The sequence below is a fragment of the Thunnus thynnus genome, chromosome 6 (assembly GCF_963924715.1).
Source record: "Thunnus thynnus chromosome 6, fThuThy2.1, whole genome shotgun sequence".
Taxonomy (NCBI): domain Eukaryota; kingdom Metazoa; phylum Chordata; class Actinopteri; order Scombriformes; family Scombridae; genus Thunnus; species Thunnus thynnus.
In genome coordinates, this window is record NC_089522.1 from 27640432 (window position 1) to 27654675 (window position 14244).

The following is a 14244-nucleotide window of genomic DNA, read 5'->3' on the forward strand; positions in this document are numbered from 1 at the left end:
AAATTGGATTAACATTGAATTTGTTGTGTCAAAACTGAACTGAAGTTTTGGACTTTACATTCATCCTTTAGGATGAAATGCTGCTTAAAGACTAATAGCCTACAAAGTTTTTAGAAAACTACAATCATGGTGTTTGACAGTTTGAAAAAGTTAATCATTGGCAGCATTTTTTACAGTGGTGTAAGAAGTATTTCTAAATATTCTTTACTTAAGTAAAAATTTTATATTCTCATTATAGTTTTTTAAACCTTCATTTGCAAAGTAGTAGCTGCCAAATAAATGTAGTGGAGTAAAAAGTACAATATTTCCCTCTGAAATGTAATGAAGTCGATGTATGAAGTGGCATAAAATAGAAGCACTAAAGAAGCAGTCAGATAAAATAGAAGCACTAAGTTCACAATTTTTCAAGTCTGTCAGTACAGTCAGGTGGCCATATGAACAGTGAAAGAGGTTTTCCTTGCTGTAATCATTCCTCCCTGTTCATACTGGCTATTAAAAGATCCTTCAAATGTGCTTTCAATGTAAGTGATGGGGGCCAAAATCCACAGTGTGTCCACACAGTCATTTTGTGCAAAAATGCATTTAAAAGTATATCTGAAGCGTAGATGAGGCTTCAGCAGTCTGAGTTAGTCATATCAAGTGGATATCTGCCACATTTACAATCTTTTTAGCATCAAATTCCCTCTTTGTGTTTCCTCAGACAGTGTTTCCCCATTGAGCTGCAGTGGAAGTATAGTAACAAAAAGAAGGATTTTGGCTCTAAAAAGACTGTAACATTAAAAGATTTCCACTTGATTTGACTAATTTGAACGGGTGAAGCATCATATTAGCTTCAGATAAACTTAAAAATACATTTTTGCACAGAAAAGGAGGACTGTGGATTTTGTCCCCCATCCCATGATTACTATTATATGAAAAAAAAACCCAAAACGATTTCAATGTTGATTTGGGCACTTGATTATTGTTTTAAGACAGAACTGAAAATTTGTGAGCCCGTCTTTCCACCAGTCATCGTTTCCCACTAAAACTCAGCTGAATAAAAGCTTAAAGCTTAAAAGTACGAGCTCATCCGGAGCCCGTGAAGGCAGCACAGCGTCCTGTACTGAGTGGAGCCGCTTCAGATCATCAGTGAGTGAAGCGCTGCAGGAGCAGGAGAGACGGAGGGAGGATCACTGTAACGGATACTTACATCTTCTGCTTTACTCTACACAGGAGATGAAACCCGCATTTTAAACACAACAAAAACTTCACTCCAGCCCAAGATGACGGTGGATTTTGAAGACTGTATTAAAGATTCACCCCGGTTTAGGTAAGAACATGAAACTCCTCATCTGCCCGCTGAACTGTTGAACGCCTCAGCATTGCTCATACAGACTGTACGATTGCTTGCATTTATTTTTTTGTTTGTTTGTTTTAATGCACATGATCAATCTGTATTGTAACATGCGATCAAACATGTGTCTTCAACGTGCGCTGCTGCATGTTGGACTAATTAAACTGCGACACGTTGCACGTGAATCTCAGTGGGATTAATACCCCCGATCCGATAAATGGTGTCTGGATTACAGTTACAGTTTGGAATATAAATCATATCTGAGTCATTTCACTGTCTGAGAGTCAGTCCTTACTGACAAGTAGGCAATATGATGATGATGATGATGAGGATGATGATGATGATGATGAGCAATGCAGCCATATGAGATGTCACATGGACTGACTGAGATCACAGTCATATCTGTTGGTCCTCACATTGTCAGATTTGTATATTGCTTTCACGCCCCCTTCCAAAATGGTCTTTAGGACAGTGGTGGAAGAAGTATTCAGATACTTTACTGAAGTAAAAGTACCAATACAGCAAAGTAGAAATACTCCATTACAAGTAAAAGCCCTGCATGAGAAATCCTACTTAAGTAAAAGTACATAAGTATCAGCAGTAAAATGTATGATGTGATTATTAATAGTGAAGCATCAGTGTTAGAGCAGCATGTTACTGTTGTAGCTGCTGGAGGTGGAGCTAGTTTCAACTACTTTATATACAGTTAGCTAGTTGAGTCCAGTGGTTCCCAACCTAGGGGTCGGGCCCCTCCAAAGGGTCACCAGATAAATCTGAGGGGTCGTGAGATGATTAATGGGAGAGGAAAGAAGAAAAAACAAAGCTGTGATACAAAAATCTGTTTTCAGTTTTTTGGACTTTTTCTCTAATCTTTGATTTTTGGTGAAATATTGGATCATTTGAACATTTATTGAAATGAAACCATGTGAGAAGTTTAGAGGGAAAATCACTATTTGGTGGAGCTGTTAACAACTCATAGACATCTGAAATGTGACCCCGACTACACACTGCTTTTTGTAAGACATCAAAAGCCAAAAAGCTTGGAAACCACTGGTTTCATCTTTAACAAGGTGTTGTATTTTAAAAGCTGGTCATATTATCCATTGTGTCAAATCTTCATCTGAAAAGTAACTAAAGCTGTCAGATTAATGTAGTGGAGTAGAAGTATAAAGTAGCATCAAATGGAAATACTCAAGTAAAGTGCAAGTACCTCAAAATTGTACTGAAGTACAGTAGTTGAGTAAATGTACTTTGTTACTTTCCACCACTGGTTTAGGAGATCTGTAACAGTTGTCTGTGATTAGATATCATATCCTCATCCAAAAAATAAAGGAAATTGGAGGAAATGCTTAACTGCGATAACAACTCTGTATTAACTTCCCTTATAAATGGGCTCCTGTCTAAAGAGCGCAGTTCAAACAGTGACGCTCATCATTTGGATCAGAGGAAACTGAAGGTTTCCACACACAGACTGTGCTAAAGCCCCTGACAGCCTGTGCACCAAAGGTTATATAAATAAGGCAGGAATTTTTCTACACCCACATCAAAACCTGAGCAAAAGTCAAGAGCCTCAGTCTCAGGACCTTTTATCCTCCTGCAGCGTTGGGAGAAGTACTCAGATCCTTTAAAGTACCAATACAACAAAGTAAAGATACGAATTACAAGAAAAAGTCCTGAATTCAACATGTACTTTAAGTGTAATTCATTTATATAACATTATTGGATTGTTTACACTGCTGCATCAGTGTTAGAGCACCATGTTACTGTTGAGTGGAGCTAGTTTCAACTACTTTATATACAGTTTATGTCCGGTGGTTCCCAACCTAGGGGTCGGGCTCCTTCAAAGGGTCACTAGATAAATCTGAGGGGTCATGAGATGATTAACAGGAGAGGAAAGAAGAAAAAACAAAGGTCTGCTGTACAAATAGGGGTTCAGATTTTGGATGTTTTTGCAATATTTGCTGTTTTTATAAAATATTGGATACTTTAACACTTTTGGGCCTTGAACAATTAGTTAAATGAAACGATTTGACGAGTTTAAAGGGGAAATCTTTCTTTGCTGGAACTGCTAACAGATCATAGATATCTGAAACATGACAAGGGACCAAACTAGGGCTGTTTTTATAACAAATCAAAGGTTTAGTCTTCAACAATAGATTGTATTTTCTAAACTTTTCATATGTTTTAATGTAAAATCTTAATCTGAAAAGTAACTAGTAGCAAGAGATGGAACTAACAATTATTTTCATTATCAGTTCATCTGCAGATTACTTTCACAGTGAATTGATTTAATCTTTTAGTTGCTAAATAATAGTGAAAAATGCATAATAATTTAATTTAAGTCATAATTTCCTACAGTTTAAGGAGCTCAAGTCTTGCTTTGTTCAACCAATGGTCCAAAACCAAAACACATTCAGTTTATTGTCATACACGAAAAATGATTAATTGATTATCTTAATAGATGCCAATTATTCTTCTGTCGATCTACCAATCAATTAATTGACCGGTGGTTGCAGCTGTACTAGTAGCTAAAGCTGTCAGATAAATATAACAGTAAAAAGTGTAATATTTGCCTCAGAAATGTGATGGAGTAGAAGTATAAAGCAGCATAGAATAGAAATCCCCTTTTTAAAATTGTGCTTAAGTGCAGAATTTGAGTAAATATACCGAGTTACTTTCCACTACTGCACATGTGTGTGTGTTTGTGTGTGTGTGTTTGTGTGTGTGTGTCTGTGTACTCCTGAAGATAGGATCTCTGTTCCAAATCAAAGACTTCCAGACTTGGCAGCAGCACCTTAATGACTGCCATCTGGGCTGGAGAAAGGCACATCTCAGGAAGCGCTGAGTGAAGGGTATTTGCACTAACCTTCTCCCCTTGTTTCATATGCTAAGCAGCAGTGAAGCTACAGCGAGACAAGCTGCATGCTAAAGAGTCATCCACCTCATTATTTAGAGCTCTGAGATGCCTCGCTATGTCTTCTTTTTCCCCTCACGAGGCCTGAGTGGATGAAGTTATTTCTTATCTGGCTGGAGCTGTGAATGCCTCCTCTTCATAAACACTGTACAGAACTTCCTCACTGGCTGAAGAGGATCAAACACCCACAGCACACAGAGAGATGTTCCTATACGCCCCAGTTTATGTTAAGAGTCTTTTATCTAGCTGCCCGCGCTGTTTAAACGACGCTGAAAGAGATAAAGTAAACGCGTGTTCTCGTAGCCACTGAAGCCTGTAACAGTGTTTTCAGAGAGCATTCAAATGGATCCTTTGTGAAGCTAAAAGCAGCATGCAGCAAGTGTTACGTAACAACCTCTGGAGGAGGACGACTGGAAGGAAGCAGGCGCAGAATACAGGAAAATCAAGGCTTTTCACGATTAGGATTTGCATGACAGATTGCTTCCCACACGTGCAAAAAAAAAACACGCGGGGAAATCAGTTCTGCACCATCATCTCCGACATGTTGCAGGATTCTTTCGCTGTAGCTTCGATCGCTTAACGATTGATCATCCAGACGGGGAAGAAAAATATCTGACAGTTAGGTTTTTCTTCTTCTTCTTCTTCTTTGACGTTCTGTTTAAGCGCTCTACGACGATATGATGGATGAACCGTCCACTTTGGGGCCCTGAGATCTCTCGAGCTCAAACCTGTGTGTGTATTCTGTGTTTTTTTTAGTCTCTATGGATACCCCGACTCGGACAGATGTGAGATTGCAGCCGCCGATGCTCTCTCCACATCTGTTTTGAGAGAGTGGTCTGTAATGATTACACGGCCGCAGGAACTCGTGTGTTTGTGTTTGCTCCGGCACAACATTGGCAACACACACACAACGTTTGAGCTGTTTTCTCCCCACTGACATGTCAATTCGAGGTCACACTCACACACTCACTGTCGGAGGATGATACTGATGGAACCTCACACGCGTAGCAGCTACTATCTTTTAATCAAGTTCACATGAAGAAATAGATCTGTCAGTATAGAAATAACTTCTGAGCTTCTTGGCTTTATTTGTGAAGCCGAGGTTTTGTTTTGCACTTTAATACACTATCAAATAGTCAGAAATAGAGCCGGACGTTGCTTATATACAACATTATCATTCATTTGGAGTGTTTCCGTCCACCTGGTGAATGTGAGTCCAGTATTCATGCTCTCTTAGCTCTCCTCCACTAGAATATGACTATTGTCCAGAGAGCTTCTTGCTTCCGCTGAGAGACAGACTCTTTTCTCTGTGTCTGAATGGCCCCGGGGCACAGAGCCCAGATGATCCTTCCTCCCCTCCCATGTGAACAGCTGGGGGCGGAGAGCCGAGGCGAGGCCGCCTTCATGGTGATGGGCTTGTCATTGACTCATAGAGCAGAGCGCAGAGCCCCCCCTCCACCCCCCCCGACAAGGCGGGGAATCCGAGGCCAATGACCTGTGGCGCTCGCTGCTTGTGTGTCTGCAGCGTCTGTGAGAGAATGACTGGATGGATGGATTTGTGACACAGAGTCAGATGACAGGGTGAGGAGGGTGAGGAGGGTGAGGAAGGGGGGGGGGGGGGTGTGGTATGTCAGATTCCAGGAGATGCCGGGTATTGAGGAATGCGGAGCATCTGGTGTGATGTCCCGGTTTGTAGGGGACAAAAAGCTACGGCTGTTTAGTGGAAAATTAAGTACAAAATCAGAAATTTAAGTACTTGTACAAGTTGTACAGCCAGTAAAGACATTTATTGGTCACTTTATTAGTTACACTTTTACAATTTAATCCAAGTCCAATACAAACAGCTCTGCCTTGAATTCTACTTTATGTGTGTAAATTGAATGGATTCAGTAGAAGAAAGTAGAATTCATGAAAGAGCTGTTGCATTAGATCACATTAGATTGTACAGGAAGCCAATAAAGTGGCTACTGAGTGAATGTACTGGAAGAAAGCCGAGTGAAACGTTAGGGCTGGGTCATGTGGCTGAAATTAAAATGATGACATTAATATGAATATTTTTTCTGATGTCGATCTCACAATGTGGTAAACGCATGCAAAATCACATGCAGAATTATCGCATTGATGTTCAACGCATGGAGCTGACACTGCTTTGCATTTGATGAGAAATCAGTATGAAATGAAGACTTTAATAGTGATTTTTTTTTAGTTTTTGATGAAGATTAGTAGAAGTGAAACCATTAGTCCATAAAAAAATGAATCAGCAACTATTTTGATAGTTTATTAATTGTTTTAGTCAAACAAAAAAAGGCAAACGTTCTCTTTGTTTGGGGGGTTTGGGACGTCTGAAGACATTTTCTAGGACTTTGAGAAACTAAGATGGATATTTTTCACTATTTTATAGACCAACTGAAATAATAAGCAGATAAATAATAAATCCATCCATCCATTTTCCACTGCTTATCCGGGATGCGTTGCCGTGGCATCAAACTGAGTAAGAAAACCCAGACATCCTTCATCCCGGCATTCATCCATCCAGCTCCTTCTGGGGGATCCCACCCAAGGTGTTCCCAGACCAGAAGAGATTTGTAGTCTCTCCAGCATGTTCTGGCTCTGCCCCGGGGTCTCCTACCAGTCGAACGTGCCTGGAACACCTTCAGAGGGAGGCGTCAAGGAGGCATCCAAACCCAAACCACCTCAGCTGGCTCCTTTTGGTGCAAAGGATTAGCGGCTCTACTCTGAGCTCCCCCTGGAAAATAATTATAAATACAATGAAAAAATTATGAAAACAATTGTAAATTGCAGCCTTGAAAATTAATAAAGAAACCATAATTTTAAAAAAATAATTAGTAAAACATTTTCTGATCATATGGTCACAATACGACTCCAGTGAATCTCAATAGATGATACAAAATTATCGCTAATCCCTGTAAAAACACACGTTCCTATTGTTTTGGTGTGTTAAAGATAAGTTTCCTCATTCAGTATGAAATGCTGGAAATGTAACGCCACCTCTGTGACGTTTGCATTCTTCTTCAGTTTGTCTACATCCAACCGTTGTTTGATTAAGATCAAATCTTCATGTTAGTGCTTGTTGCTTCCATATTTGACACTTGCCAAACATTAGATCTCCTTTTGGCATTATGTACATTGTTTAGCAAACTGGAAAGTACCTGACTTATTTTGCCTTTTTATATTTCAAGATGTACTCAACCCATCTGTTTCCTTCTTTGTAGGGAGGGAATTTATAGTGGGATTATAATAGCTGACTCCATATTTAAAACAGTTTTACTAAAAGAAACTCATTGCCAAGCAGCTGACCATGGTACCAAGAACATCTAAAGTGAGGCAAAGCATCTGGTTCATCTTGGTTCATAACAAATTGTCTTTGTGTTTTGGGAGGTTGGAGGATGTTTTTCTCATGTTTCTGGAAGATCTGCATCTCCAGCTGCTTGGAGCTGGAAGGGATTTCTTCTATGTGGGCTTGTTGCTTCTGCTCTATTTCAGACTGACCTCCTTCCATCTTGAATCTGTGTCAGTGGCCCTTCTGCTCAGCCAAGAGTGCTCCTCCCAAGACTGTGACTCTGGCCAGTAAGGGTGGGGGACGCAAAAAACAATTTGCTGATCATCAAGCTGGTCTCCATCACATCCGTTTCCTCGTGCAGCAGCAGCTGAAACTGATCATTTTTATTAAATAATTGGTACTTTTACAAATTACACTGTCTGTCTTGTAACATTTGCATAGTTTTAGGAAAGTCTGTCCTAGTGCTATTTGGCGATATGGCCCCAAAAATGTTTTTCAAGCTAGGGAACAAATCACGGTTTTAATCATTTTTCTTTTCCTGCAAAATGCAAGAACATTAAAACCCAGCTCTATTTTTTAGGACTTTGTGTGCAAGAGAATTGAGCAAGAATAATACAAAATCATTATACATATTCAATATACAGATTATCCCACACAGCTGTAGACTGTCAGAATAAGATCCTGCAACTAGGACATCCAGTTTAAAAGAAAAGTTTCATCACACATGAGCATAAGAGTCAGCTTACTAATTCTCCTGCTGTGTGTGTTTGGAGACACCAGACTGATATCAGCAGCTGGGTAGCTAACGCTAGCTAGCTGGTAGGGACCATGGATGTATTAAGGAGAACTGGATACTGTGTTCAAACATGGTGTCCATTAATTCCTATGAAAGTTGCTAAGCGGTGCGTGAAGCCAAAAAAAGGCCCACAGTTTTTCTGCAGGCTTCTTCACGCTTCCGTGTTTTTAGGCCCGTAGAGCATGTGCACTAGAGCCTGCAGACTTCCGGTTGGCTCCTCGTTCCTCCTAAAATAGGGATGAAATAATTTAATCAAGCGGCTCTTTTAGACTTTCCAGATGTTATCAAACTGAATGGATCAAATCTTGATACTAAAATAAGTAATTTTGTGGTGGTTGTGACGCTAAAATAATGTATTCACTGTTTTACAGCCGCTCCTGAATGCTCCAAAATGCTGTTTGGGTCAGTGTGCATCTCGTGACTGACCCAAACATTGTAATTACGCGGTTTGGCCACAATGTTAAATCGGTGGGCTTGGTAGGGACAGCAGTCTCAGTAGCCAGCCATGATTTTTGTTACTATTTGACTAAAATTACCGTTTTCACAATGTAGACATTTTATAAATTGTGCAAAAACTATAATATGTATTGATTTAATAGATCGCTAAGCCCTAGCCTGAACCAAAGCATTTTACTCATGAAGTCTTTATCCTGTGTGGCATCAATTTAGTGACCTCTGCTTGTGATTTCCACATTAGATTCATTAAACTCGTGCTCCACTACCTTCTCACCCACCCGTGTGAAGTTATTCTGCTATTTTAATTTTCATTCATGTCCTTGATTTAACGACATGATGAAAGCTCAGTGGCGCTGGCCTGCGGGCATTTTCACCATCTTGTTAAGTGAGCTCTGCGCGCTGGAGCTAACAACTCCAGGTAATGAAAGTGACAGGGATTAAAGTCAGCAGTGTGCAGTTTAATGGCTGCGTGTCTTAATCAGGGATTGCCCCACATTCCTCTGCTCAATCCCTGGACGGCAAAAGGTGTCACACCTGGAAGCTTAACGTCCAGTTGGTGTCATCCTGATGTGAAGGACTCCAAACACATCCAATGATACATAACACAATAGGATTTTTTAGTCACAGTGTTGTTGCCCTCCTGCTGAGAAAGCACAGCACTATTAGCTTTCATCTTTTCAAAAATGAGACTAGATGAAGGGCTTTTGCCAGTTGGAGACTCGGAGCTCACCAGGCTCCAAAGCATGTAGGGCAGCTGTTGGAAGGTCGCTGCACATAGATTATCATAGTGTTTGACTTTGTGTTTGCTGAGAAGACATATATTCCTTCAAAGGCAACAGATATATACAAGTCCTCAGGGTAAATCTCAGGAGACAAAGATGGCTCTGTATGTGCAGCGCGTTGGATGGAGACTACCCTTTTGCCTTGATGCATCAGAGGCAAAGTTTCTTCTGCTTGGCGAAGAATAAAGGTTGTGAATCTGGTCAAAGTGAATCCTAATGACAAAGGAAGGTGGAGTTTCACTAGCTTTAGGTTTTCCCTGCAGGGATCTATGCTTGTGCTCGGTCCAATAGGAGTTTTTCATCCAAATTAAGCAGTTCTTTTAGCAGATGAAACCCCAAATTAATCAGCCGCTATTTTGATAATCAAATAATTGTTTCAGTCATATTTTAAGCTAAAATGCTAAAACTTTGCTGGTGTCAGCTTCTTAAATATGATGATTTAATGTGTTTCTATGTGACATATAATAGTGAACTGAATATCTCTGGGTTTTGGACTTTTGCTTGGACAAAACAAGTCATTTGAAGACATCAAATTTGATTAATTTTTCACTATTTTCTGACATTTTATAGACTAAACGATTCATCAGTTAATCAAATTATTAAAAAAATTGTCAGTTGCAGACCTATTATTTCTTCTCTGCATCCTCTCCAGATCTTCTCATGCTCGTCTTCAGTGCCTTTGCAGAGACAAGTCCACCTTCTTTATAGTATCACTGTGTGAGAAAGCTGTTTGAGTCAATGGACACTTGTCACCTTTGGTGGTTATGACGTCAAACTTCCCACAGATTTCTTGGCTCAGCGCTTTTTGAATCGACTCAGAGTTCAGGATAATTTCCTCGGGAGCTTCCTCTGTTTGCTGTGTTGTTGGTGACTCAGCTTTGTTGCTCCACATCCGAGATGACTCAGGTTTCTAGCAAGTCATTTTAGTCAGCGTCATGGGTCCAGGTGTTAAGGATAAAGGTTAATCACTATAACAGCCAACAATGTGTCAACTAAACTTAAGACTAAATGCAGGAAAACTGAAAATTAACCCGATTATTGTGATTTCTAATGGTCAAGACTACTGTTTTGAAAAAACATTTTGCCATAATTTTTAAAATGATATGGTAGAAGATGTTAATGTACACTTAGCCATGAGGTCACAGAACAGGTTTAATTATGTGCTGCATTAGGTATTATACAAAGGCTGCCATTAACAATTATTTTCATTATCGATTAATCTGCAGATTATTTTCTCGATTAATCGTTTCATCTATAAAATGTCAGGAAAATAGTGAAAAATGCCTCTTATGATTTCATGTTGTTGCCTTCAAATGTTTTGTTTTGTCTGGTCAAACATCCCAAAATCCAAAAGATATTCAGTTTATTGTCATGTATGGGAAAGGAAAGCTTCAAATTCTCACATTTGAGAAGCTGCAACCAGCAAATTTTATGGCATTGTTCCTTAAAAAAAATGACTAAAATGTTTATTCGATTATCAAAATAGTTGACATTTAATTTTATGTCAATTGACTAATCGTTGCAGCTCTATACTATACCATGTCTAATTACATGATTTATATCCAGGAAGTTAATTAACAATTTGTGTAAATGGAGATTAATCCCTGGTGAGAGGCTTTGGGATGCAGAGATGATGTCATCCCTGAACCTTTTGTGTTGAAACGAGGGGACTCGCCACATGAGCCCTGGCTGTCCCTCTCATTTCATTTCAATGAATAGTAAGACGTTTCACACACTGCTCACACAAAGAGCCATGAAAGGCATTGTGAACACTGTGCTAATCTGCTTCTGTCGGACATCCTGAGAGGTGAGAAAGACGTGGACCTGCTCTCCTACCAAAACCGGCAAGAGTGTGAGCAGTTTATTAAGTGTGAGGAAATCTAATCACCTCTGTGCATAACTGTAGTCCACTGACTTCCGGTTTCTACCGCGGTGGTCATACTGTACCAGTTTCTGGTTTGTTGCCGTATGCTATCAACAATGGCATATTTTTCGCTATGCCTGTAAGATTTACCACAGATAAATGTCAACAATGTGCACAGAATTATTATATTATTATTTATGTATATCATTTGCAATATATTATTGTTGACGCACTTTCACCTGCACCCTCCAGCAAATGGGAGAAAGGTGTCAAGTTGCACATATCAAGTTTCGTCCACAATTACGAGGGTGAGTAATTAAGCCTATAGCCTAGCCTAGTCTATAGCCTAGCTTGATGTTGGTAAACTTATTATCACTATATATTATTTTCTATATAAATTATCAGATTATTTTTCTAGAATTAAAAGAATTAGATTATTTTTGGCCAATTAAAAAAGGACAGAAGTGAAAATGTCCATTACAAGTTGCTAAATGCCAAAGGGATGTCTTTTAAATGTCTTGTTTTGTCTGACCAACAGTCTAAAACCAAATATATTTAGTTTACAGTAAATGTGATACCCATAAACTCATTAACAGTGTTTCAACTCAGTGTGTACTCAAGTGTACAGTGTGTTAGGGCAAACTGCATCCTCAGACTTCTACTCTTAACTTTTTAACCAGAGGTCCATTCTGGTAATTGGAGAGGAGGCATGCCACAGTGAATAAGATGAAGAGGGGGATTTCAGTATCAAACAGTTTGTTTTCCTTGACCCTCCTAATTAACCTCTCCACATGGACTCTCAAACGAGCAATGGACTCATCATGCGCTGACATTTGGTTCCCTTTAGACAGAAAGGCAGGCCAGTGAACTTGCCAGGGACAAGGTCATCTACCAGGAAGCCCTTATCAACCTTATCGTATGATGCCTGGTTGCCTGAAGATCTTTTTGTCACTTACAGAGCCTTAGCAGAGCGCTGACACAAATGTTAGAGCACCACATGGTGCCATGCCTATCCTGGCCTTAAAGGTGCTGTGGGACTTGTATGAAGAGAAAACTTTGGCGTTTGGCAGCGCTACACTGTACAGTCAATGATTACCTGTGTGTCTGCACAGTCCCTGAACTCATGAGGAAGATAGACTCTAATTTCTTCAGGTGTCGTCCATGTGCACACAGATCTGAGCCGGCAGTAGAGGAAGCTGGCCCATGTTATAATAATTCTGCTGACCGTTGTGTGGTGGATGTTAAAACAGTGGCCAAGTCCCACTGGGTGCATCCAGCTGTCGTATGGGGACCAGTTTCTGGTTTGGAAAAAAGGCATGATTAGTATTACACAGTATATCCCTTTTGTATTGCTATGGTGACTTTTGCAGTGACCACTTACCGTGGTTCTGTTGGAAGCCGTCTCTCTCACAGCAAAGAAAGAGCCCCTACCATCCTTAATGTTACTGGTTCGATGAGAGTCCAGAGTTTCTCCTAGGTTTATTGCTTTGGCCTGGTGGGGGGCTACGCTACCAAGACTTTCCTAGGCAATACCACAGAGGTTAACTCACGTTTCGGAACAGCGCTGCACAGAGGCTCCCAAAAGCTATTAATTTCCGAATGAATGGATATTTGGCGTTATTATTGGCTTTGAAAAATATATTTTTTGGCCTGGCGGTTCTTGTTGGCCTGGTGGCCCGTCAGTCCTGTACAATTACAAGGGAAACACTGCATTATATATTCTGGTGTTTTTAATATTCCCTGAGTGAGTCTTCTGAAGACAGAAGCAATATGAAAACAGGCCAAATCATTTTAATTCAAGTGATTTTGAACGTTTAAGTTATAATAACTTTTAATAAGTATTCACAAATAGCATTAAGAAGACATATATACTAATGACAGAAGCAATCTATATGCATACTGAAGTAAGAATACTTTCTGATTCAGTCTTTGCTTATTTACAAATGCTATTTTATCTACCAGAGTTTAGAGCGTCATCAAACAGTTCTGAAATGGCTATCAGTCGTAATGAGCTGGATTATCTGTCTGCACTGCTTGCAGTTTATCTGTCTTACCTGGTGTACAATCAAATGTTTTGTGGTGATCCAGCGAACCACTGCAACCCACAGGGGTCTTGTAAACGGAGGGCTTGTAGCTGGTCCTTCAAGGCTTCAATCTCCCATAGCATACCGTCATACTGTTCACAGTCCATGACTACACTTTTACTGGGAACACAGTACTCACGGTCCGCAATGACTGGCACCACCTCCTCATTTGTTTGTTGCAGGCTCCTCTGGGTCGGACTGGGTTGGTGGTGTGCTGGGTCATTTACGGCACTGCCAAACCCCAGACCGTATCTGTGGTTTTGTGTAGTTCCATTAAATAAAGAGGGAATTGCCCCGACTTTCAACATTCTTCTTCCTTGTGATGTCATGCAAATTTCGTCACTGCTAAAATGTCGGCCGCATACCTTTTGTGTGACTTGTTACTGAAAAACAATCCCACCTAATTTTGTTTAACGACTTGAGACGGAGTTCGGGGTCTTTCGGAAAGCGGTGGAAGCTCGATACGGAGTTGTATCGACTCGAATTGGAGCGCAGTGGAACACAACAATGATGTGAACTGCTTCCCCTCTGCTGATATCTGACACTTTTTCAATTATATTTACGCTTCATGTTGATTTCTTTGCAGGTTGCTATTTGCTAGGTTTTGGTTGGCAGCAGATTTGAACCGGAAACACATATACACCTTCGGGAAACCGAAGTCAGCAGACTACAGTCATGCACAGGGCCTATAGCTAAAGCTCATGGCTGCGACTT

The 14244-nt window shown here is 40.2% G+C and overlaps 1 protein-coding gene across 2 annotated transcripts in view; it reads left to right on the top strand.

The window, feature by feature from the left end:
* The first annotated feature begins 1140 nt into the window (after window positions 1-1140).
* Window positions 1141-14244, top strand: part of acap3a (ArfGAP with coiled-coil, ankyrin repeat and PH domains 3a) — an 82476-nt gene continuing 69372 nt past the window's right edge. For both annotated transcript variants that reach the window (XM_067593145.1, XM_067593146.1), the window contains exon 1: window positions 1141-1309. In XM_067593145.1, the coding sequence (XP_067449246.1) occupies window positions 1263-1309 (47 nt within the window). In that variant the 5' untranslated portion in view covers window positions 1141-1262. The remainder of the gene's footprint in view (window positions 1310-14244) is intronic.